Raw genomic sequence first — 27791 nt, 5'->3', positions numbered from 1 at the left:
TAAAATCAGGATTTTTTTGACTGAAAGATCATTTATTTTTAATTACAATATAGAAATCAAATTTGGAGTTTTTTAAAAACATAAAACACAGATATTGGCAAATACTGAAAAAAATTAAAGGGGTAGAGAATACAATTAAATATGCTTAGATATAAATTCTTTAGGATTTAGTATAAATAGTACTCTATGGATTATCTAAGCTAAACAGTAACTAAGAAAATTACATACACTACATAACTAAGAATTATTGTGTCTGGGGGCAAATTCATTTGAGCTTAGAGGGAAGGGGAGGGAGGCAGACAGGCAATGAGGATATTTTTCTCTGTGATGTGGAGGAAGGTCGATTGGTCTCAGAGATCCCAAACTATATTTTTGGGACATAGCCTCTGGTCCCAGCTCACATGAGAAGACTTAGGATGTGGAGTGGGCTAAAATAGATGCCAAGAGAGAGCCATTATAGTGATGGGGGATATTGGCCCAGATCTGGGCAAGGAAACAATGAATGCTATGGCATGAGACTTGGACCTAAAAGAAGACTAGGAGAAGAAAAGAAGACCCCTGTGAGTAAACAAACAAACCACATCTCTTCCCAGCATCATGGTTTTATAGGGTAAAGTTCAGGTTAATTTCCTTCCATAATTTTTATTATACAAAATGTTTGTGTTTGTTGATTTTTCCTTTTTTTTTTTTTTACATTATGCAGTATGTGTGATTTTCTTATTTTAAGATTTTAAATTTGGTGTTGAACCTTTAAAGCATGAATGCTTTACAGTTTGAGGCAGGCACTCCAAAGTGCCTCACCAAAATAGGCCAATTACCATTTTTAGTTTTCATAGCATTGCAAATATTTCAAACTCTAAAATAATAGCAGCACTATGAGATTCTAGAATAAATATGTAAGGAAGTTTATCAGCATCTGTGAGACAAGTTGGTCAACAGTTACATTGTCTTCATTTTCAACCACAGAAACTGAAAAAAAGAAGAAAAAATACTTCATTTATATCAATATTATTATAAATATAACCCATAGGGTAGATAGAGATGATGTTTATTATGCAAAACTTTCAAGCAATTATCAAGAGTATCTGGTTATTTAACAAATATTTTAAATGATCATGTCGTTTATTTAAATTATGCATTGCAGTTTGGTTTGAATCATATGTTTAGAGATGAAAGGCATCTTAAGTGGTCTGCACTTAAGGTAATAGAAAAAGAAAATGCTAATAATGCACACATTCCCCCTCCTCCCAGAGTCAATTTTAATTTTTTAAAATAAAATTTAATAAATTTAATAATTTATAATTTATATTATATATTTTACCAAATTTTTTCAAAATACATGTGAAGATAGTTTTCAACCCTTACAAAACTTTGTGTTCCAAATTTTTCTCCTTCTTTCTCTAGTTCTTCCCTTCCCTAGACAGTAATCCAATATAGGTTAAACCTTTACAATTCTTCTATTTATTTCCATATTTATCTGGCTGCACAAGAAAAATGGGGTCAAAAAGGGAAAAATGAGAAAGAAAAACAAGCAAGCATCAATTTTTAAATATTTACCAGCACTTCCCTGAAGGAAGCACAGTGTAGATAGTTATGTAGATAGTAAATGGTAGACCTGGGATTTGAATTCAAGCCTTAAGTCAGTTCTCCTTTTCCTGCCTCCCTTTGGTCTTCTACTTCCTATCCCTCACCCGTTCTACTCCCATCTCACACCCTTTCTACAATACTATGTTGCCTGCAATCCTGCAGTAGGAAGAAAGGGAACTTGAGAAAATATTTTTCTCACATTCTAGACAGTTTGCCAAGATTCTGAAAAATAAACAGATCAAAAGCTCAGCAGTGAACCAATTTTTTATCATAGGATTAGAAAGCTGATAGGTCGATAAGAAATGTTATATGATCCTATTTCTACTACATTATAACTATAATTCTAATCTTTTGATAGCAATGAACCCATTTAAATTAGGTTTCTCCTTGTGAATTTACATGTTCTCTTACATTATGTATTTGGAACTAAGGATGAAGGTTTCTTCATCTTTCCTATTTATTGTATTTAGGTGTTTTTTTTTTAAGTCACTCTACATAATAGATTCGATTTTAATTGATATGTATTTCCAGTTTTTTTTAATCTCACATATTCATGAATAACAGAGTATTTGGCTATTTGTTTTCAGGTAAAATGAACCAATATTTCTCTTATCTTTTCTTCCAAAATAAAAACACTTAATGAACTATAATAGTAATGAAAGTAATAACAAAACATTTACTACCCCATTCTAAATCTAGGGCTCACTTTCCTACAAATGTATCTGCTTTCCACTGGAAGGAATGAACATACACAGGAATCTCATGTGGAACAAACATACATGGGGAAGTTATATGTGACTAGCTCAGGTTGGGGATGGAACAGTTTACACCTGTGACTCTCTAGAGCTGCTGACATCTTCTGGTGATGCTACTGACCTGTGGCATCTCTTCATTGCCTTGCAGCCTGGCAGATGTTTTTCTCTCAATTTGAATCAATTTAATGAATACCTTAGGTTGGCCTACTGTTCAAAGTACCGCCCTTCTCCATGGCTGATTTTAAGAAAGAGAGTTGGCTAAAATGATGGGATAGTGTCTAGGATAAGCAAAATATGTCTGATCTACTTGCTTTTGTTAATAAATGATTCAGCATAATAAGGAAATCATGAAGACAGAAGAACTGTTGTACTATCTGAAAGAAATAGTAATGACCTTTTTCACCCAAACAAGCTATAATTGAAGACTTTAGATTCTGGTGACTTTTTAGAAACAATTGAAAATGGTTAATTGTTCCTGAATGTCAGAACAGCTCTGAGTAACTTTTAATAATAAAGAATTTTTCTTCTTCTAATATTGAATTTACTGTTTCAGTTTATAACCCTCTGAATCATCATTCCAACTTTTCTCACATGCTATATGACTATATCTAGAGTTTGATGGGTAGACTCGGCATTGGTTCAACTAGGGCATGAAATCAAAGATTTGCAAAGTGATAGATCCCTGAGAAAGTAGTTACTTCTGTTCTTTTGGAATTTGTAGTTTGCCATAGGATCATAAGGCCAAAAAGGACTTTGAGAGGTCATATCATCCATTCATAGTTTTTATTGGCTTCCAACTTAGAGGTGCCTTCCAGCTGACATTTCAGCATTTTTGTAGCACTGTGGGGTAGGGGAGAAGTGAAGGGAGACAAACATAGTAATTGGATTAAGAGTTTTGCCTTTTTTGCATTCATAAGATGCCTTTAAAATTTTTCTCTATTTCACTGATCGGCAAATTTAGCAAAATTTCAGAGGATTTAATAAATGATTAATTAATGCACAGATGAAGGAGGATCTGCCACTTCCTCCCACCCCTACTCCTTTTTTCTGAAGGGAAATTTTCAGCATTTCATATCATTAATATTCAATAAAGCAGTGTATGTGTCTATGTCTATACATATATGCACATGCACATACACATACATAAATATATAGATATTGTGCTTAAGGTGAGAAAATGAAATCTCATTTTCCATTAAGTTTACTATCTGAAAGCATAAATAGAAGGAAAAAAATTTGGGTTTTGTCCAATTTATAACCTCTTAAGTTAAAAATTTACTTGTTTATTTTACTTTGAACCTCAGTCATTTGTGCTACTAGAAGTTGCTTTTTTAATTTCCCAAAAAATTATTTATAAAAATAATGTATCACGGTTGGCTTATTAGTGTTCAGAACATGCCACAGTTGATCACTAAGTGGGCAAAATATATGCTTTGCGCCAGGCAGTATAATGGCACAGATTCAAAAATTAAAATAATTCTCATTTTTAATCAGATGCCTACTTTTAATTGAGATGGTTTCCCTTCCGTTCTTCTCTCTTCTCTTATCCTCTCCTATCCTCTTCCCTTCATTCCTGTGATTTCATGTGTGGGGAGAACTCCCTCAGCCTATCCAAGTCAACCACTTGTCTATAACTTGTAGTCTTAGACAATATCTTGGGATCTGAGAATTTGAATAACTTGCTTAGGGTCATACATTGGGTATCATTAGTTGAATTTGAATCTCAGCCTTCCTGATTTCAAAATCAATTTTAAAAACCCACTATGTCATTCTTCTTAATTACAAGAATTAAGACAAATTCAGTTGGATTAAAGGGGGAATTAAATACCAAATTGGCCTCTAGTTGTATGTGTAATTTAAAAAAATCTGAATGTGTGATTTCATTTAGGAAATCCCCAGTTTAATTAATTCTGATTAATGCTAATTAATTCTAATTAGCAACTATTCTGCCCCTTATATTCTTAAAGAGTTGCCTGGATCATTGAGAGGTTAAGTGAATGGCCTAGTGTCATAGCTGATGAATGCCAAATAAAACTTGAATTCAGTCTTATTCACTTCTAGAACTCTTATTTATCATGTTTTTTTTTTTTTTTTGAGGGGGAGGAGTGTTTTGGGATGGGATCTTCCTATCTTACCCAAGTTGCAAGTGCTGGGACAATTCACAGACCTGGTCCCACCTAAATTTTTTCTAGGGCTTTGGCCAGCTCTATTTTTTAAATTGAACTAGTTTGGTCCTTTGGAAATCTGATGGTCCTCATTCCCCCAGGGCTTATCATGTTTATGACATATTTCCTGCAGACTACCAAATGGCTTAGACAATTGCAACTCATTTCTCCTGAATTCTAGAGATCTGCCAGCTTCAACATCCCTTGGCAGTAGGAAGCAAGGATTTTATACATAATCCACCACATACAGTCCCATTGTGCTATTCTGCTCATTATGTTACAATATCTTCCAATATTTCATCAGATATTTTATAGAGGATTTACAAATTGTCTAGAAATCCTTGGTAGTCTGGCCTTGATCTATTCTAAATTAAACCATCATGGAAAAACTTTAAGTTTTGTGATCTTCCCTTGATCCTATTGTATCCTTCCAGATGGCTTTTCTTATTCTCTTTGGAATAGGGGATACTCAAAGGAAAGCTTGCTCCTACCATACTATTGAATATGTTAAAAGATGAAATTCATTGTCTGAGACATTAGTGTTTATTTATTTTGTGATGACATCAAAGTATTAGAAAAGCAAACACTCTTTGTAGGATGACAGGATGTAAGTGGGAAGGAATAGTCCTGAAAATCCAGACCTTCATGCTAGTGTATCACCTTTCAGATCTTTTATTGTTTGTTTACAAAAGAACTGCAACAAGAGTAAGCATTTTGCTTCCTCTTAAGTTGCCATATAAGTAGCAAACCAGATGTGCTGTTGTTTGAAGGAATCTGCTATAATTGTGTATGGTTTTTTTGTTTTTGTTTTTTGTTTTTTCCTCTCAACCTGATCCTGTTGTCTTCCAAAAGAAAAGCCTCTATTCACTTAGGAGACTAGGGTTGAGTAATCAGGAAAATTATTTTTATCAGATACCCACTTGTTCATGAGGCTTAGTCATCAGTTGGAAGTATTCCCACCTTCTACTTTCTCCGTGCTTAACTATCGTTTTGCTATCATGGCATTCAAGCTCTTCATTTCATCTCTTTTATGGGAATGTAGTAGTGGTCTTTGTACACTCTCTAAAAACTCTTGCTTCTAGCCCAGCTTTCCTAGAAAGTAGAGCACTTACTGATTCTATCAATTTTGCTATCTTTTAATTTTCTTATTTTTCATAGTGTCCATTGCTTTGCTCAGATTTTCCAGCCTGTTCTAATGCACTGATTCTCTTAGTTTTCCATGAAGAACTTTACATGTATTCCTTGTTACTTAAATTCTTTTATTAGGCTCATTCACTAATCTTAATATTCCATTTTCTCTATAAAATTTTTCCTTTGCAAGGATGGGATTCTCCCAGTATTCTTTCACTTTATATTATATTTCATTTTTAGGAACTTTTGTTTGTGTCTTAGGTAGTTTTTCTATAGAACTTTCCTTTTGAGAACTTCCCCCCCCTTTCTGTCCTTTGATTGTTTAGTTACTTTATTTATTGTTTATAGAGAAGGTGACAACCTGTTTAGATAAGTATCTCCTCACTTGGACTCTTTATCCCAATAAGTCATAGATAATGTCCCTATCCTTATATCCTAAACAATAAGAGTCACCGAAGAGTTGAGACAACAGACACCCAAATCCATGCATAAAAAATGTAACCTGTCAGTTTTGGTGGAAATTAGGAGAGAAATTAGAGGCAGGAAGGCTTATCAATAGTTTGTGACAGTGGTTTTCATAGTGTGGTACAGAGAATACTGGAGGTCTTTGAAACCCTTTCAGAGGATCTACAAATTCAAAATTAGTTTTAATTTCTAATATAGTGAATTTATATATAAATAAAACCCACATAAACAAAAACTCTTTAGACAGAGTCTCAATAATTTTTATAATACAAAGATACTGAGAATAAAAGTTTGAAAACCACTAATCTATGCCAATTGCCCAGGCAGCTGATAATGTGGAATGATATTGGAATAACAGTGGTGGGAAAGAAAGGGAGGCACCAAAGAATAGAGAGTGCAAAGATGGAATATACAGGCCTTAGCAGTAGATTGGATGGGGAAGATGACAAGTCAAACAAAATCCCAAGACAATTCACAAACTATATTATAAAAGGCAACATTAAGTAGCTATGAAACATTTAAAATGTGTCTTTTATCTCAGATTTAATTTCCATTTCATTTTTCCAGAGGCAAGGAACCTTTAGAAGGAAATAAATGGCTTCCCTAGCAGATTTAAGCTCAGGATTAAAGAAAATAAGGCTGATGGCTCTGGATGGTTTTATGATCTTAAATAATAATTAACCTTCATAAAGTGCTGTTAAGTTTATAAAGCACTTTACAGACATCATCTTCCTTGAGTCTTTTAATCATATTCTGAACTAGTTCTACAAGGTATTATTATCTCATTTTTTCAGTTGAAAATAGAGGTTTAAAAAGTTGTGATTTTTCCATCTTCATACAGCTAGTGAGTATCAGAGATCTAGTTTGAATGTAATTCTTCCTGATTATGTCACACATTGCTTAACTCTAAATAAAATTACTATGCCATTAGAGGAAACCTAGACTCTTATGCTTGATAAATGGACCAATTTCAATCTTGGGGAAAGTTCTCTTTAATAACTACAGTCTGAGTTGTGTTTGCCTTGATCTCAAAGACATCTCTGGACAAATCTGAATTTGGCTCATTTAAAAAAATCTCTAGTAAGGTATTCCAGCAATAAGAATCCCAAAAGTTTTTGAACATAAAGTTTGTATATTTTCATGTATTGCCAAGACCTGCTATTTCTACCTTCAAAAACATCCCTCATAAGCCCCTTTCTTTTTTCCCCACTTAATAGTATTTTATTTTATTTTCCAGTAACATGTATAAAGAATTTTCAGCATTCACTTTTATAAGATTTTGAATTCCAAATTTTTTTCTCCCTCTTCTCTCCCTTTCTCAAGATGGCAAACAATCTGATATGTGTTATACTTTTTAAATCATACTAAATATATTTTCATGTTAGTCATGTTGTGAAGGAAGAATCAGAACAAAAGAGAAAAAGTCATGGGGAGGGAGAGAAGTGAAAATAGTATGCTTTGATCTGCATTCGGACTCCATAGTTCTTTCTCTGGATGTAGATAGCATTTTCCATCATGAGTCTTTTGGAATGGTCTTGGATCATTGCATTGCTGAGAAGAGATAAATCCATCATAGCATCAACGACATTGTCCTTTGATCAACTATGTACAATGTTCTGATTTTGCTTACTTCATTCAGGATCAATTCACGTAAGTCTTTCCAGGTTTTCCTGAAATCCATCTGCTTACCATTTCTTATAGCATAATCATATTCCATTACACAGGCTCTTTTCTTTCTTCTCATACTGCTACCTCCTTCCTCTCTTGATAACTCCCCACTCTTGGCTTTTATCATTCCACTCCTGGACTATTACAAAACTTTTCTAGTGGATTTCTCTGTCTCAGGTCCCTCCTCATCTTCTCAGTTGTCAAAGTGATCTTCCTAAAGTGCAGGTCTGATCATGTTATTCTTCCACTCCCATTAAATAAACTCCAGTGGCTCTTTATTACTTCTAGGATCAAGTATAAGATCATGTGTCTTTTAATGCCCTTCCAAACTTGGCTCCTTCCTATCTTCCCTGTATTTTTATACTTTAGTTGCTTATAATCCCTCCCCACTTTGATGCTCCCCCCTTCCTCACCAAACACATTCCAAAACAATGAGGTTGGCTTCCCTGCTGCTTCTTTTGCAAGATAATTCATCTCCTGAACTTGGTGTCTTGTTGTTGGCTGTCTTCTATACTTGGAATTCTCTCTCATCTTTACCTGGTTTCTTTGTTTTCATACAAATTCTAGCTAAAATCTCACTTTCTTCAAAAAGCCTTTTCTGATACTCTTTAAAATTAACACCTTCCCTCTGAGATCACCTACCATCTCTCTCTCTCTCTCTCTCTCTCTCTCTCTCTCTCTTCTCTCTCTCTCTCTCTCTCTTTCTCTCTCTCCACACATACACATATTGCTTCTATAAAACTGCTTACATGTTGTCTCTGCATTAAACTGTAAGCAATTGAGAACTGGTGTAATGTCTGAGCTAGTTTTCTGGAGAATCTTGGGACCAGCCCGAACACTTGGTCTTAGTGAACAGCCACCACGAAGCTAGTCAAAGATAGAATGTCTATTTTCTAGTCCTTCCTAGCTCTTATATACTTTATTGTAATTAATTATTACAGCATATTGATTATGTGTGAAATTAGAGAACCATTACCTCACCATGCTAAGTACTAAGTATATATGTGAACTAGAGAACCCTCAATTCCACTGAATTAACATCTTGTTTCAAGTATACTTCTCCAGAGTTCCAGCCCTCTACAAGTTGTTTTTTTCCCGTTCTTGGTATCCCTGGAATTTAGGACATGGTTTTTGTTGTTGAGTTGTTTCAGTCATGGCTCACTCTCTGTGACCCCACATTTGTTTGTTTGTTTGTTTTACAAAGATATTGGAGCAGCTTTCCATTTCCTTTTCTCGCTCATTTTACAGATGAGGAACTGATGCAAACAGGGTTAAGTGACTTGGACATGGTCATGCAACTAGTAAATATCTGAGGCTAGATTTACAGTCAGATTCCCCTGACTTTAGGGCTGGTGCTCTATGTACTGTACCATCTAACTGTCCATGGTAGACTTTTAACAAATGTTTGTTGACTTCACACATACATGTAAAGAATAAAAATGGGATTTGAATCTGAATTCCAGTTAGCAAAGGAGTAAGCATAGGGAGAACCACTTCTTTCTCAGATAGGTAGTCCCTCTCCCAATATAAAATCATAACATAATAGAAAAATTCCCAATAATATAAGTGGAGTGAAAGACTTTGGGAGGGCCAGCTTCTGCATTGCCCTCATGCTTGCTTTCCTTGGGGATTTTACTCATTTGCTTGCTCTGGCATCAAGGTACCCTGGCTGTATCCATCTGAAGTCTTGGTTTTGCAGTCTGCCTGGTGTGCCAGATGGTTTTAGTTCCCATGCTCAGCTTTGATCATGTACTTTTACTCCATCAACTGACTTTGCTCAGCTGGCTCCAGATTTGGAATAGGTGCCAGGACTCTGAAATGCCCTTGTTGTTCCTTTATTTGGATTACCTTATTCATCTCAGCAACTTGATTACTGCTACTTATGTAACCATGGGTGAGTAGCTTATACTGAGTTTCATCTATAAAATGAGAGTATTGAACTATGTGGCTACGGCAATCCTTCTACCTCTAGATTTATGATCCTAAGGTCTCTGCTGCTTTATCCACAGAGACTACATATTCCAACCATTTTCTCTTTTTTCCTTTCTTTCTATGGATGGAACTTACTGTTAGCTAAATTGTATATCTCCTGTCCTTGTTACAGTGAATACAGCAGCACTCAATCTAAAGTCAGGTCTTAGAGACTTAACTAGCTATTTGAATCAAATTTCTCATCTGTAAAATTGGGATAATAACAGCACCTACCTCCCAAGGTAGTTGTGAGCTGTTTATTGTAAAGTGTGCACAGTGCTTAGAACCTAGTATTTGTTGTTCTTCAGTCTTTTCAGTCATGGTTTTGTTTTGTTTTAAAAATACAGCTTTTTTAATCATTCAAATAGCTCAATATTGGCTTCAAATTCTTTTTTATACATGGTCGCACAATTTGACACTGGTTAAATATAATCTTTGTGACCTTATTTGGGGTTTTCTTGGCAAAGATACTAGAGTAGTTTGTCCTTTCCTACTCATTTTACAGATAAGAAAACTGAAGCAAATAGAGTTAAGTGACTTGTTCAGAGTCACATAGTAAGTGTCTGAGATCATATTTGAACTTAGGAAGAATAGTCTTCCTGACTCCAGGCTGGATACTCTAAGCACTGGGGCACATAATAAGGGCTATGTAAATATTATAGCATTATTATTATCCTTCAGAATCCACCTCTATCCACCCTAACTCAACTAAGTAAAGTGATATTATATGCATAAATTAAAGAGAAAAATAAGAAGCACAGTAGTCTTTTCCACATCATGACTTTCCCCATTGTAGTTTCAATATATCATGGGTCAGCATAAGAAATTTAATTGTAATTTTGGGGGAGTTTTGCAGAAGCTGTCGACAACATGTAAAGGCTAGCAGAGAACACAGAAAAAGTTCAGAAACTTAGAAGTATTTAAAATGCATGCATAGTATTGTATAATATCTATATGTTTAATACCATAATAATTCAAACTTCTTCTCTGGTATGACAAAAAAATTATGCAGATTTTCCAGATTACAGGCTAATAACCCCTAAGATATGGCAAGGATAGCTGCATATAACTCCATCTTTAAATATGATGACCATGTACAAAAGAACATATTGGGATTATGAAGTGCCATTTGCTTTTTAAGAAACAGAAAATGGAGGGAAGAAATGGAGTACATCATTTGAAATTTATTATACTTATAGGAAATCAGAAATAGTAGAGTAAGGGTAATTCAAATCAAGATATAAAGGTAATAGATAAAGAAGATAAGATTTAAGCTTACCATTTTTTAAAAATTGGAGATGATAGATTTAAAGCTAGAGATCATTTAGATTAAACCAATAATTTTACAGCTGAGGAAAGTGACCTCTTAAGAGGTGGGATTTGAATCCATACCTATGTTTTTTTCCACTAAGGGGATAGCAATGCAAATATGTATATGTGTGTGTGTGTGCATTTGCATGTACATGTGTGTATACATATGTGTATATATGTCTGTAGATATAGATACATGTAAATATCTACTTTTCATAATTTAAAAATAACAAAACACTGATAGACTTTATATGTTCTCCTTCTCCTATTCTGAGACAAGTCAGGAAAAGTTCATTCTCACCCTGTCCTAAGAAATCTGTGTCCATCTTGGAATTTATTAGCTTACTCTCAGCTTTCAAAAACTCCTTCAGAACTATGACCACTCAGTTTTGATAGGCTGCTAGATCCTTCTGTAACAGATTAGAAAATATTAAAGTATATTCCCTTATGGGAGCAATGACTTAAGGAAAGTGCAATGAATTTGAAGTGAAAGGACAGGTGTGCAAATCTTGCCTCTGCTTCTGCTTGTGTGTATGACTTTAGGTGAACTATATAACCTCTGAAGGCTTTCCAAGTTCTCTTGCAGGTCTAAATCTACAATCTTTTTTTTTTTTTTAAGTATCTTAAGATTTGAGATCATTCCATGTTTGTCTTAAAAATTGGACATCTGCTTTTCTAATGTTGTATAGGACCCAGGTTTCACTATGCATAATATGCTTTAAAAAAATTGTTTTATTTTTGGATGGAATTGGGATTAAGTGATTTACCCAGGATAAAAGTTAGTAAGTCTCGGAGGCTGTATTTGAACTTAAGTTCTCTTGATTATCCACTGTGCTAACTCACTGCCCATAACATGTTGCTATTTTGGGGAGGGGGGGCAAGATTATTGAGGTTAAGTGTCTGGAAGTGTTAAGGAAATGTTAAGTGTCTGAGGCCAAATTTGAATTGCAGTGCTCCTGACTCTTGGGCCAGTGCTCTATCTACTGTCCCATCTACCTGTCTCCATAATATGCTTTTTAAATGATTTTATAGACTATTGAATTATGTGTTAATTTTCTTTCAAGGTTAACATCATATTTACAACAACACCAACTTCTTGGTTGTTCAGAATTAAGCACAAAGTAACAGTTCTCTCCCAGCTTCCTTTATCTTCTGTGAAATAAAATTAAGACATGCCATAAATTTATCAGCTTCTTTGCCTATATCTAAATGAAACTTCTACTCAGTCAGATTTTCTTTGTCACTTTCTTAATCTTTCCTCTGTGCACATTTCCTTATTTGTATCAGCAAAGCACCACATAGATTCTCCATGTGATCAAGCAGTTTGCCCTTCCAGGCTTTCCTTCACTCCCCCCAAATCCTCTAATGTTAGTGCTTTCCCTGGCTGATTATCTCCAGTTTATCCTGTATATATCATTTTTGAACATAGTTGTAAAGGGCTGAAACTCTGAGTAGATGCACTGAATCAGACAACCGAGCACTTAAGGGTAATTACCTATTGGACAATACTCTATTAGCATATGCTTGGAAAATGGCCTTTTCCACTATTCTGTGGTGACTCGATCTTTTGGTGTACACAGAGAATTGTAGGAAGGATTAAGGGGTGGAGGAAGACAAGCCAGAGTCACTTTGGCTGTGGACAAGGAGGAGAGAAGAGGTTGTGGAGAGCTTGGGGAGTTTTCATCCATCTTCTTTACTTCTCCCCTAAAGACTAAGGACTTTTGCTGATCCTGACTCTGCCTGATCCTGAGGTCAACAAGGAGATAACCTGGACTTCACACATAGTTGTTTTCATGTTGGCTTGCTGTAAGACTGAAAGGTCTCAGAAAGTGGGGACTTTTTTTTTTTTTAAGTATCTTAAGATTTGAGATCATTCCATGTTTGTCTTAAAAATTGGACATCTGCTTTTCTAATGTTGTATAGGACCCAGGTTTCACTATGCATAATATGCTTTAAAAAAATTGTTTTATTTTTGGATGGAATTGGGATTAAGTGATTTACCCAGGATAAAAGTTAGTAAGTCTCAGAGGCTGTATTTGAACTTAAGTTCTCTTGATTATCCACTGTGCTAACTCACTGCCCATAACATGTTGCTATTTTGGGGAGGGGGGGCAAGATTATTGAGGTTAAGTGTCTGGAAGTGTTAAGGAAATGTTAAGTCTGAGGCCAAATTTGAATTGCAGTGCTCCTGACTCTTGGGCCAGTGCTCTATCTACTGTCCCATCTACCTGTCTCCATAATATGCTTTTTAAATGATTTTATAGACTATTGAATTATGTGTTAATTTTCTTTCAAGGTTAACATCATATTTACAACAACACCAACTTCTTGGTTGTTCAGAATTAAGCACAAAGTAACAGTTCTCTCCCAGCTTCCTTTATCTTCTGTGAAATAAAATTAAGACATGCCATAAATTTATCAGCTTCTTTGCCTATATCTAAATGAAACTTCTACTCAGACAGATTTTCTTTGTCACTTTCTTAATCTTTCCTCTGTGCACATTTCCTTATTTGTATCAGCAAAGCACCACATAGATTCTCCATGTGATCAAGCAGCTTGCCCTTCCAGGCTTTCCTTCACTCCCCCCAAATCCTCTAATGTTAGTGCTTTCCCTGGCTGATTATCTCCAGTTTATCCTGTATATATCATTTTTGAACATAGTTGTAAAGGGCTGAAACTCTGAGTAGATGCACTGAATCAGACAACCGAGCACTTAAGGGTAATTACCTATTGGACAATACTCTATTAGCATATGCTTGGAAAATGGCCTTTTCCACTATTCTGTGGTGACTCGATCTTTTGGTGTACACAGAGAATTGTAGGAAGGATTAAGGGGTGGAGGAAGACAAGCCAGAGTCACTTTGGCTGTGGACAAGGAGGAGAGAAGAGGTTGTGGAGAGCTTGGGGAGTTTTCATCCATCTTCTTTACTTCTCCCCTAAAGACTAAGGACTTTTGCTGATCCTGACTCTGCCTGATCCTGAGGTCAACAAGGAGATAACCTGGACTTCACACATAGTTGTTTTCATGTTGGCTTGCTGTAAGACTGAAAGGTCTCAGAAAGTGGGGACTTTTTTTTTTTTTAATCTTTCTTCCTATCTCCAACATTTAGCATAATGCTTTATACTTGGTACATTTAACAAGTGCTTGTTGATTGACTGCTTTCATAAAAACATTACTTAACTTTTCCTATTCTTTTCTTTCTTTCTCACAAATTGTAGTTCAAATAAGAAGGGCAAATGTCTGACCAAACTTGTTCCTTTCATTCCTATTAATATGCACGCTATTCTTAGCTAACAGCTTATTCTTTAGTTATCTTAAGACATAGCTCAGAAAACCAAATATTGTTTTTTAATACCATATATATAATCACAGGAATAAATCTGGTATGCAATATACACATGCATATACACTATGTAAATACATATACACACGTATGTGGGTATACACACATGTAACTATATAAATATACACATGTGAACACTTCCATGCATATATGCATGTGGATATAGATATATTATGCATTTATAATATATGAATACATAAATATATTACATAGATTTATATAATAAATATCACATATTGTATATCATGTATATAATATATACATAGATATATAAAAGGATACATATATACAGGTACACATACATATAAGCATGTACATATACCTATATGTGAGTATCCACATCTCCTTTTTTTCATCAAGAGACTCCCAAAGTTAATTTTCCTGCCCATTTTAAAGGCCCAGAGCTTTAAAAATTAGTAGAGATAGATTCTCTCATGAATCAGAACTGGGCAGGCTTACAGATTTGGTGAGTATTGGAAGTCTCTGTCATGCCTCCTTATACACATTCCAAGGAAACAGAACATCTCTCCATTTGGTCTCTTTAAATAGAGAGACATCAACCAATGTGGTATGTTTTTTTTTTTTTTTCTCATACTTTCTTAGTATCCTTATTGTTCTGTAGACTAGGGATATTGTCCCTTCATCAGAGGATCCAGATTCATCCTTTATGAAAAGAGGCTTATACCATCTTATAATTATAATTTTATAATTTATTATCAGTCAATTAGTTTTATTAGTGTGGCATACCAGGCACTGTGTTAAGTACTGGGAATATAAAGAAAACTCATGCTCTCAAGAAGCTCATAGTCTAATATCAAAGCAGTAATGTACAAACAAAATATATATACACATATACATAGATGCATGCACACAAATCCATATATATACATACTCATTTAGCAGGATCAGGAAAGAACTTCTGCGAAAGAAATTTTGGCTGGGACTAAAAGGAAGCCATGAAAGGCAGAAAGTAGAGATGAGTAAGGAGAGAGTTCCAGACATGGGAGACCGTTACTGAAAATGCCAGAAATTAAGAGATGGTGTATCTTGTGCAAGAAACAACAAGGATTAATGAAACCACCAAGTAAAATCGTATATATAGAGAAGAGGACCTAGGACAGAGCTTTTGGGGATGACTAATATTAGTGGACATAACCTGGATAAAGATTAAGCAGAAGATTGAAAAGGTGAGTTCAGATAGGTGGAGAGAACAGTGTCATGGAATCCTGGAGAGAATGAGTGTGCTAAGGAAGATTTGGTGAGCCAAAGTTTTTAAGGCTATAGAATTGATCATTAGATCAATCAAGAATAAAGATCATTAGATGTGGTAATTAAAAAACACTGGGAAAGAATAGCCTCAGTTGAATGATTAAGTAGGAAACCAGATACTAAAAATTTAATAAGAAAATAGAAAGTTGAGGCATTGATTATAGACAACCTTCTCAAGAGAGCAAATATGGATTTGGAGTTTCTTCTTTCCTATTTCCTTTTTGCCATAGTCTTCTACTTGTCAAATGCTTGAAACTGGTTTGGATTCCCCAAATCTTCTTCAGAATATTTTTTCATTCTTTAATAGAATCTAATTGATGAGCATGTCATGAAACAGATGTCACTTTTACCATTTCCTTCTTTCCCTTATGTTCTTTTCCTTAACAAAAGCAAAACATAATACTTGTCATTTTCATTTTTTCATATTCATTAAGGTCCACATCATCATAGACATTATTTGCTTTGTTCTCATGATTTTGCTTTTTTTGGTTTGTATCAGTTCATACAGTTCTGTTTTTCTGAATTCTTATAATCATAATATCTTATGGCACAATAGTATTCTGTTACATTTATATATCACAACTTATTCTGATATTACCCAGTTGATGAATATATGCTTTATAGCAAATCTTTTTTCTCCTACAAAAAAGTTGCTGTGAACATTTTATTTCCGTCTTTGACTCCTGGCCTATATGCTCAGGAATGGGATCACTGGGTCAAAGGTATGAAAATTTAGTGACTTTTCTTATGTAATCCTAAATTATTTCTCATAATAGTGGGACTGATTCACAGCTTCACCAGCAGTGTGACTATCTTTTTACAATCCTTCCAAAGTAGGCTATTTTCATCTTTTTATCATCTTTGCTAAAATGATGGGTGTGAGGTTAAATTTCTTTTGAATGATTTGTAGCATTTTTCATGTGATTGTTGAGAGTAACATACACACATATACACACACCAACATATATAAATATACATATATATGTATGTATATGTATATATTTAAATTAAATCTTCAACTACAAGCTTTGGGGAATGATTCTTAGTCATATATTTGTGTCATTTTCATATTTGGCTTCTGTGATGACCACATATTTAAAATCAGCTGGAGTCAGGAATTCAGGTTAAGGGAAAAATCTCCAATCTTTATTCTTTTTGAGATGAAGGGGGATTGTGATAGCAATATGGGCAGCTGTGACAGGAAGCCAGCCAGCAGAGGTGAAGGGGGATCACGATAGCAATGCGAGCAGCTGTGTCAAGACACCAGCCAGCAGTCTCTCTTTCTGCTTCCCTTTCCACTCCCCTGCCTCCACCCACCAAAATCATCATTTCCTATACAACACATCAGGACTTGCACAAAGAGTGGGCAGGGGCCATTCTTTCTCCAAGCATATATATTAATAGAGTATGGTCCAATTACTATTTAGCCTAACATGCTTGGGACCTCAGGGCATCAACTCGAGCCTCAGCCCATTACAGGCTTCTATATCAGACTTTTTATTTAGAGGGCAAATGTTTTCCTCCCTTGGCAATTCTTCTTTTTATTTTAGCTGCATTGATTTTGATTAATGTAAAAGTTTCCAGATTTTATATTATCAATGATGTCAATGTTTGCCTTTTGTAATCTTTGATTGTAAATTCTTTTCCCAATCAGATATCTGAAAGGCACATCTTTTAGCATCCTAATTTTTTAGATAATATAACCTATTACACTTAGCTCTATCACCCATTTGAAGATCATTGTGGTAAATAGCATAAACTGCTAGTTTAAATTTAATTTTTAACAAGTTTTTCCAGTTTGCTCATAAGTTTTTTTTTTTTTTTAATAAATTAGGGAGACTTTCTAATAGTTTGTGTTCTTTGGAGGGAAAATAGAAATGAGCATTTATATAGTGCCTGCTACAGCACTTTTAACAAGTAGCATCTCATTTGATCCTCATAACAACCCTGAGAAATAGATGCTATTATTTTCTTCATTTTTCAGTTGAAGAAATTGAAGCAAACTGAATTGAAATCCTTTCCCAGGGTCACACAGCCAGTGTTTGAGACCATGTATTCTTGACTCTGTGGCCAGAACTCTATTCTTTTCACTACCAGATGCATCTTGGGATTATTGAACATTTACTTGAAAATGTTTACTAACTACTAGGTCTTCTTTGGGACAGTTAGGTGGCATAGTGGATAGAGGAATGGGTCTGGAACTCATGTTCTTGAGTTCAAATATGGCAAAAATAGTTGTGTGTTCAATTTCCTAATTTATAAAATGAACTAGAGAAGGAAATGGCAAACTACTGCAGTATCTTTGCCAAGAAAATCCTGAATGGGGTTGTGAAAAGTCTTTATCCCATAAAGAGTGCATTTTAATTATATAAATCTCATATGATGAAAACGCCAGCATAACTACAAAGATCTTTATTTAATCTAATCAACTGATCTGCTTTCCTATTTTTTTAAATCCCAGTACCAAATAGTTTTTAAAATGTATAGCTTTATAATAGTTTGGGATCTAATTGTGTTATTTCATTGTAATTCCAGAACAGCTTATTGTTTTTGTCTAGTTCAATAAGGTAAACACCCTGCTACGTTGGGATTGCATTATATTTATAAATTAACTTAGCATGGTTGCTATTTCTCTAATTACTCGTCTTTTTTTTTTTTTTTTTTTTTTTTTGGCTGAGGCAATTGGGGTTAGGTGACTTGCCCAGGGTCACACGCCTAGTGTTAAGCATTTAGTCCAGATTTGAATTCAGGTCTCCAGATTTGAATTCAGGTCTTCCTGACTTCGGGACTGGTGCTCTATCCACTGTGCTACTTAGCTGCCCCTACTTAAGTCTTTATTCCTATAAAAAGTGCTTTTTGATTATATAAACTTCACAGTCTTTTTCTTTTCTGGTTTCCTTTATGGATAATTTATTCCATCCTTTACATTCTCTTCAGTAATCCAGGGAATAGAAAAGCATTCTTCAAGTCTTTTTCCATTTTCCTAAAACAGATATATTAGTTTACATTTAGCATATACCAGTGCCTCCAATAAGAAGAAAAACAGCACAAATACTTTTTACTATGCTTGTTGCATAACACTTGACATTAACACTTGAATAATAGGAAACTCTATTTGAGTCAAAGGGGACCATAGGGTCATAGGTTCAGAGTCAGAGGGGTTCCAGAGGTCTTTAAAATCAGCCCCTTCTTTTTCTCAGATGAGGAAGCTAAAGATCTAGGGAAATTAAATGATATATACCTAGTGTCACACAGGTAATAAGCAGAGGCAGGATTTGAACATTTACTTGAAAATGTTTACTAACTACTAGGTCTTCTTTGGGACAGTTAGGTGGCGTAGTGGATAGAGTAGTGGGTCTGGAACTCATATTCCACTTCCTTGGCTCCTGAATCATTGTTCTTTCCATTGTTACTGAGCTTCTTCTTTACCATGTTGAGTTCATCATGAAGCCATAGTAGAATAGATTTTGGAAGAATCTCCTACTATTATTTTATTCACAAAATAGAAAATGGTAGTATATAGGATGACTAAAAGGACACTGTAGCCTTCGGTAGGAATTATTTTAAGATCTGGTAGAAGAATCAGTACAATTGAGAATGTCAGTAGAAGTCATTCTTTTTTAATGACAAAGAAATCCCTATATACACTACAAATAAGCTGGTTTAGTTAAAGGCAAATAAAATAAAATAAAACTTGGGTAAGACTGGATAGAACCTCTAAGTTGTAAAAGAAATAATTTTTCCAGAATACAAAATTTTTTCTATGCCATACTGATCAATAGTGTATCTTTGGCTTTGAAAACTGGGATTATGTCAAATAGAAACTTTTCCTGAAGAATATTGATTTCTTATTATCAGTTCCTTCTTTCTTCAAGTTAGAATATTTTCTCTTAAGTTTTTTATCTTATTTGGTCCACTGCCCTCTTGTCTGTGGCATAGATATTTGCATATATGAAAAATATGCACATGTGTATATATACCTATAGATATATCTTTTTAGCATCAGCTAAATGTAGTTAGGTATTTAATAAGTTTTCTAAACCTTCAACTTTTTAGATAAGGTTTTTTAGCAGGAAAATTATCTTAAATGGGAAGTCATCAAATCATTTTTGGAGATTATTATTATCATTTTATTAATACATTTGCTTTCAGAGAAAGGTGAGGAATATGAAAATCTCATTAACATTCACTCAGTCCAGTGTCTGCACCACTGATCAATGTTTGGACTATTCATTGGATGACTGAAACTGCTTAATGAACCTTTGTTTGGCAGGAACCAACTGCTGTTGTGGGGTAAACAAGGATGTTGTGATGATGAGGTAGCTGAATATGGGCTGTTTCTATTAAACAGGAGGAATCCAAATCATTTGAGGGCAACAAGGAAAGAGCCGCATAAGGCAGCTTTGAGGGCAAGAAATGATTGATGAATGTGTTCTGGCTGACACACAGATTCTATGGTTGGTGTGATGGAGTTAGCAAGTGATTGAGTAGGGAAACCAAGGGAGTGAGAGTGGTCAATGTGATTAGTAGAAAGGCAATCAGCCATCTGCTTGGAGGATAAGCAATCCACAATGGAGATACTAAATGAGGAAAAATGAGAACAGGAAAAAAAAAAAGGTAATGTCAAAAGGGTTCTTTAAAACTGTATAACTTTCCCATCTACATGGCTTTTTTCCTTTTCACTCCCTTGAAATAATCCTCTTCATTGGTTTAGAGTCACAGGGATTAGAAAGTGAGTAGGTACTACTAATACCTAGAGGGCAAGAGATGTGTGTCTAAAGGGTGGGGAAGGAGAGGGTGGGATATGAGATGAACAGATTTCTGGAAATGAGTTCTAGAAATTTTACTAGATTCTTCTTACAAGGCAGTAGCTTTCTTTGGCAATAACTGATCATAATGCTTTGCAGTTACTTATTGATTTTTCTCTTTAGAGCTTAAAGTTATTCACACTTCACAAGCTCTCTTGAAACTCAGGACAATTCAGTGAAATAGGCAGGATGGCATATTTTAAGCTAAGAAAGTAAATGGCTCCTCATCCCAGAACAGGCAACAGAGCTCAATTAGGCAATTTATTTTATAAGCTCTATTGTATTTGAATTTCTTTTATAGAACCTAATTGATGGAGGTTTTAGTAAAACTCATGTTTCTCTTTAACTTTTAATTTTTTTTTCCTTAACAAAAGCAAGATATAATGACTAAATTTAGAATTTAAGGGAAATCTCCAGTAATTTCCTCACTTGATTTTTTTTTTTTTAATACAGACTTCCGGCTCCCCACCCCCTTTTGTTAACCTGGCAGTGATCTGCTAGCAGAGTGGCAATCTTGGACTAACAGCTGCTGATGCTAAAGGGTACATGTGTGAGACAGAAGTAAAAGAACCCTAATGATATTTGGCTTAATTTTTCCATTAGTTTTGTCTTAAATAACAACAACAAGAGTAATACTCACTAGCATTTTCAGAGTGTTTTAAGTTTGTTTTTCATCTGATCCTCATAAAAATCTGTTAGTGGATGTTATTATTTTCATATTCATTTTACAAATAAGGAAACTGAGGCTAAGAAAGATTTCATTACTTACCCAGGTACAATTGCCCAGCTAACAACTGTCTGAGGAAGGATGTTAAACAGGTTTTTAAAAGATAGAACTTTTTTTAAGTTTAAAAAATACTTCTGAGAAGAGAGAGGCAATATGAATATGAATATAGAGGGAATTAGAATGAACTATTTTGGTTTGGATGATTTACAATTTGCCTATATTTGTCCTCAAACTAATAATAATTTTATTTAGAAGGAACAGTCTCTTCCCAAGAAATGAAAGAACTTGAATCTACTTGACTCTGATTGGCTCCCTCAGCTGCTCACATTAATATAGTATGGTTGAAATTACCCTGTTATGGGAATTGCTTGGTTTACTTACTAATACAGCCATGGATTGTTCCCTATCCTGTTCTGAATGATGTACTCTGTCTGACCAAACACTGTTTTCCATAGCGATCCTTGTTTTGGCAACTGTCCCCTTATTCTCAAATCACTTATCACTGTTTGGTCTGCGAAAGGTTTTCCCCTTACTATGCACTTGCAGTGACTATTCTCTTTCCTCCAAATAGGGGATTCAGTAGCAGAGTACTTAGGCGATCCCATTTGCAAGCTAATAAGGGCATATGAAACAAGTCCCCCAAAGACTTTACAGTGCCCTGTTGGCAGGACACAGAATGGATTCGGGAGTTTATCTTGTTTTGCCACAAAAGAAAATTGGAGCTGGAGGTGGGGAGTAAGAGAAGAGGAGGAAAGAATAGGAAGGAGTTCTTGGTCCTGGGTGGCTTTCAGGGACAAAAGATCTTACCGTGAGTACAAAACACCGATTCCAGTTTGTTTCTGAGTAAAACAACAAGCAGAAGAAACGGGGTGGTTTCGGTAGCCTGGAAGCTGGGATTCATGTTTTTGTCTGGCTAAAGGGCAGCCTCCTGGAGCCAATTCGATGTTACTCGGTTTCAGTCAGTCCTATCTACACCAGTTTCTCCTTCTTTGGAAGCTGTCAGAGTGATCGCAAAGCCGCTCCTTGTCAGTAAGCAATCCATGGTATGTTTTCCTTCTGTTTCTACAGAGCTATAAAAGAGACGCCTCCTTAAGCCCCCCACCCCAATACAGCTTTTTAAAATTGTTAATGCTTTAAGCTTTTCAGCTTTCATACTCCAAATGTTGCATCTTGCTGTGGCTTTGTAGAAAGAAAAGGATTTAATGGATGTTATTTTTAACAGCAGCTGGGATAAAGGTGGGTATTATCGCTAATACTGGAGAGGCAGCCTACGAATTCAAGCATTTGATAACGGAAGGGGGTCATTGGGTTCCTACAAGCTGATGAGCACCAACCCACCAGCTGCCTTATAGCCAGAGCTATAATTTGGCCTCTATCCTACATGAACTTGGGTTAATGTCATTGTTTCCTTGTGCAGAAGGCTTTTTTATTTACTGGATTCTTCAGTTGCTTTGTGAGTAGAGAGGAGCTGTTAAGAAGCTGGGCTGTCTGGATAGGAGAGTCTATTCAATCTAGTATAGCCAATAGGCCAGGGATGAATTTCTTTCTCTGATCACATCAAAGAAGAGTAATTAACTTTCCCAGAAGGGACCTCAACTTGGTAATGACTGTAAAAATATATTTATAAAAGAATAGGTGTTCATATAAACCTCCATATTCAGAAACATTTTCTTTTAGTTGTAAAATTTCTTATCAAATAGCACATGTCACAGGAACATTGGAGTTTGAGTGGTTAAATGTGTGCCATTTTGAAAATTTGAGATACTTGTACTAAAATGAGGATTGTGATGTTGGTGTTAAAAATGTTTAATGAATGAACTTTCATTTCTGTTGCCTTATTATTCTGCTGCAATATTACACATAGACAAGAATTCTCAAATTGTAAAGGTGAAGAAAAAAGAAAGTTGAATACAGAACAGATGATTAAAGAGTATCCTTTTGGGCTTTAATGCGTTTTATCTCAGTTTTATGTTTTATGTCTGTTTAGATATGAGAAACTTTAAACTCAAGTGACCATTTTATCAGGATGAATCTGATTTGATAGGTTGACCCAGGAGGATACTGATAAGTGATTCTTTCTGTTTATTCCCAGCATTCATCTGCTTTTGATATATGGTGCAAGTCCTTATCAAGTACTTAATGGTTTTGATGCTATGTTTTTGTTTTCTTCATGTCTTTTTACTTTTTCACTTGTTACTGTTCTCTGACTTAGGTGGAGAAGAGTGTTGCAGGAAAGGGACTGTATCATTCTCAGTGCAATTCCCTTCATCTAATACTAAGTGCATATAGGCTATTAAAACCATAGATGAGAGGTAGAAAAGACCTTAGTTCAACTTCACTTCACAGATGAGAAAACTGAGTCCAAGTGATTGATAGTTAGTGATAAAGCCCTTTAGTTCTTATGACTTGGAATAAGTTGAGATAATATGTGTAAAGTACTTACCACAATGTCTGGCATATAGTAGGTGCTTAAAAATCCTCCTTCTTCCCATCAATTCCAAATCCAGTGGGAAATTTTCCCATGATGCTCTAATTTTGATGAAAAAATTTAACTTTGTCCAAATTTCAGTCTTGTTTCCCTTAATCTATAAAATGAGAAAATAATACCTACAATTTACTTAAAATCATAGGATGAGCAAAAATTGATAAAGTGATTTTGAAATATCTGGAGATAAGGTGCCTAATTAAATAAATGCTGCTATATTGTCAGTGCTGGCCACAGAATATTGGATTCACTTGAAAGTCTAAAGGCTGAGGAAAAATGTCTTTAAAATAACTATTTGCCTTTTTGGTGTATCTATAGTAACTAGAGTATCTTTCTTAGAGAAGATAGCCAGATTTAGAAGTAGATACTTGATGCCTCAATTTCATCAGAGCATTCTTCAGTAAGGGGGTCTCAATAAATGCTTACTGGTTGATTAATTGATTAATTTGTTAGATCTAAAGATTTAGATATCAAAGAGATGGCATAGTAGACTGCCCTTGGTGGTTTTTTTCATTTCTAAATGCCATCATAGTTATTTTTAAATTCATAAATGGCTAGGTCCAGTTATATTTGTTTACAACATGGTAAAGGCTAAAATGTGATTAGTAGGTTTTTACTCACTTGACATATAAGAAGGCCATTCAATGTTAAGTGAACATAAGGAGATAATCTATAAGGTAGAAATGAGTTACCTAAACTACATTTATATTGTCATTCTTTTGAAATATATCCTTGGTACTGGTGATTTTTTAAAATAAGATCCTGTAAACCAATGTTTCTGACGTCCCAGTCTGTTGCTATGGTAATGGTGGTTCAAAAGTTCATCACTGAATGTTCTTGACCTTGAAGGAAAAAGTAAAACTCAAAAAGACTTCAGAAGTACTAGCAAGAAATTTTATCAATATTTGAAATCCTTTTAATAACATGACTTCAAGTAAAAAATTACTCTTCAGGTTTCTTCCAAATCAAGTATCCTTTGCTAATTGTTTTGTTTTAATCCTTAATGAAAGCTGCTTGTTTAGTAACTTCAGTTACTAAACTCCAGTTTTGTTGGTCTGGGTATTCTCCACTCTGAGGCAGAGCACAACCCTTTTGTGACATAAACGGTCTTCGCCAAAATTCTGATCTTTGCCAGGTGATGCCAGGTGATGAGCTTTGCCAGATGTAGTTAAGCTTGTTCCTTAGACAGCAGACATACAGTGTAATGCTAAACCTATATTCAGAGTCTTTCTAAATATGTAGAACTTGCTAGGGCTTTGTTTTTTCTGGTCTATGATCCAGACTCATCTTCATATTAAATGAAATGTCAAAGAAGGACCTTTAATGGAGGTCTGTGCATATTTCAATAGGGAAGTGATTGGATTTTCTAGTTTAGTCAGAACCTTATGAGTGAAAAACATTTTTATTGTAATTTTGTATTTAATTTGTATTAATTTGTATTTATATTTACACTTACATGTAAAACAAATTTTAGCATTCAAATTTTGAATTCCAAATTCTCTCCCTTCCTCCCTTTGCCACTCACTGAAAAGGCAAGCAATCTGATATGTAGTCATGCAAAACATTTCCATATTAGTCAAGTTGTAAAAGAAAATATAGGCTAAAACCGCCCCCAAAAAATAAAGTAAAAAAGTATGCCTCCATCTATATTAGAGGTGGAGAACCTCTTTTTCTACCAAGAGATATATATATCTTTTGCAGGCCATATGAAACTATCAACTTAAAAACACAAGCAGTGGGAGGTTATTGTAACTACCTTTCAGCTTATCACTGTCTGTGGTTGCCTTGGCAGGCCCATGAAACCAGATGTGCCCCATCCCAATCTATATTCAGACATCATCAGCTTTTTCTCTAGGTATCAATAGCCTTTTTCATCATAAGTCCTTCAGAGTTGTCTTGCATTACTGTATTGCTGAGAATAGTCAAGTCATTCACAGATGATCATCTTATAATACTATTGTTACTATAGACAGTATTCTCATGATTCTACTCATTTGTTTTGCATCAGTTCATATATTTCCAGGTTTTTCTGAGATCTGTTTCATCTTTCTTTATAGCACAATACTATTTCATCACAATCAAAAACTACCAGTTGTTCAGCCATTTCTCAATAGTTGGACTTTCTTTCAATTTTCAAGTATTTGACACTAGAGGAGAGCTGCTGTAAACATTTGTACAAATAGGTCCTTTTCCTTTAAAAAAAAATTCCATTAGGGTACAGACCTCATAAGTGAAAAATATTTTGGTATCAAATAATATTTTATCTTTTTATGCTATTCTTGTTTTAAAGTGGAGATCATTTAGGTGAACTATCTATGAACAATGAATGGAATGAATTTGTAGAGGAAAAAAAAAACAGGTAGGGTGGGGGAAGTGCATTTTTTTGAATAGGGAAAGCTTCTCATGAGATCATCATAGATCTCATGTAAGTAAGTAAAGATTTTTAAAGTCATTGACTCTAATCCTGCCCCTTCATTTTACTGAAGAGATAACTAAAGTATAGTGTATACTTAGCCAATTTGCCCAAGAAGATGTATTTGAAACCATGTCTTATTGATTCCAAACTCAATGTCCTCTCCGCTACATTATATTGCTTTAATTTAGAATTGGAAATAATGTATTTTTTTAAGTAAAGGACATTAAGGACTAGAATTCTATTTTAGAATTATAGGTACTTTCTGCAGAAAGACCCTGCTTTATCTTAAAAATTAACCAAATCTCACCATGTATTGCAAATGTATATTTTACTTTTTAAAGGGACTAAAAACAAAGTCTTTTGAAAAAGAAATTAACAACTGGAAACTAATAAGTTATTTTTGAGACTATTACTTGGTATATTATTGCCTTTTAAAGGTAAAGTGAGGTTTAGAATGACAAAGTAATTGGTGCCAAAAGAAGGAGAAAAGAAAAGAAAAATGGGAGCAGTTCCAAAGATCTCTAATTAGTTAACTTATTCAGAATGACAGTGGAGTATATAATATTAAAGATATATGCTAAAACATATCTATCATGAAAAGAAATGAAAATGTACTTTTTACATGTTTAAACTGTGAATTTTGAGTTTTATCTAACTCATGTCTTATCCTTTCTTTCTGCATTTTAGCTCTTTTGGAGAGAAGTATGGTTTAGATTTCTCCATGTTAACCATGAGTGTAACCCTGTCACCCATGAGGTCGCAGGAATTGGATGCCATGGCTACTGATGCTTCTCCCATGGTCATCAATATGACCCCTACAGTGGAACAAGGTGAGGGAGAAGATGAGATGAAGGAGGTGGATTCAGACCAACGCTATGAGAAGCCGCCCCCACTCCATACGGGGGCAGACTGGAAGATTGTTCTCCACCTTCCTGAAATTGAGACGTGGCTGCGTATGACTTCTGAGAGGGTCAGGGATCTGACTTACTCAGTCCAGCAGGATTCTGAGAGCAAGCACGTGGATGTACATTTAGTGCAACTAAAAGTGAGTAGATTCTCTGGGCTGTAACAGTCAAATCATTTAGTAGAATGTCATCCCCTTGAAGACAAGTTATGTCTTATTTTTGTCTTTTGCTATTTCAAATTTGCAATTTGAAGTCAGCTATGAGCAAATTCTGCATTTTTAACCTAGTTACAGTGGAAACAAAGGAGGACAGAGGAGGGGAAGATTTGCAAGGTTAGTGACCTTGGAAACTTCTATAGTCTTCAATCAATTGATCAATCACCAAGCTTTCATTAAATGCCTATCATACTGCAAGTACTGTGTATTAGGTATTGAAACCAGACTAGGTTTGGCCACTATATTAATTTTTAATCTTACTTCATCTCAGAACTTCCAAACTCAAGTGATCCACCAGCTTCGGCTTCCTCTAATTGCAGAGATTATAAACCCTGTCCTGTAAATCATAATAAGAAAAAATTGTAAGGGGAGAAAAATGGAAAGCTAGTAAAAACAATTGGTTCTGATGTTACTTTTGTCCTTAAATTAGCCTAATGAAGATAAGATTAAATGTTTCTTAATATATAAATATACATATTATATATATATGTATGTATATATATGTGTGTGTGTGTGTGTGTGTGTGTACATGTACATGGAACTAGTTATTCAGGAATAAAATTGAGATA

The 27791-nt window shown here is 34.8% G+C and overlaps 1 protein-coding gene across 1 annotated transcript in view; it reads left to right on the top strand.

The window, feature by feature from the left end:
* Nucleotides 1–27791, top strand: part of AKAP6 (A-kinase anchoring protein 6) — a 560338-nt gene that overhangs the window by 91378 nt on the left and 441169 nt on the right. The window contains 1 exon segment of the mRNA XM_051977277.1: nucleotides 26790–27147. Within this exon segment, the coding sequence (XP_051833237.1) occupies nucleotides 26824–27147 (324 nt within the window). The 5' untranslated portion in view covers nucleotides 26790–26823.

Source organism: Antechinus flavipes, chromosome 2, assembly GCF_016432865.1.
Source record: "Antechinus flavipes isolate AdamAnt ecotype Samford, QLD, Australia chromosome 2, AdamAnt_v2, whole genome shotgun sequence".
In the NCBI taxonomy this organism is placed as follows: Eukaryota; Metazoa; Chordata; class Mammalia; order Dasyuromorphia; family Dasyuridae; genus Antechinus; species Antechinus flavipes.
This window is presented reverse-complemented; position numbering and strand designations above follow the sequence as displayed.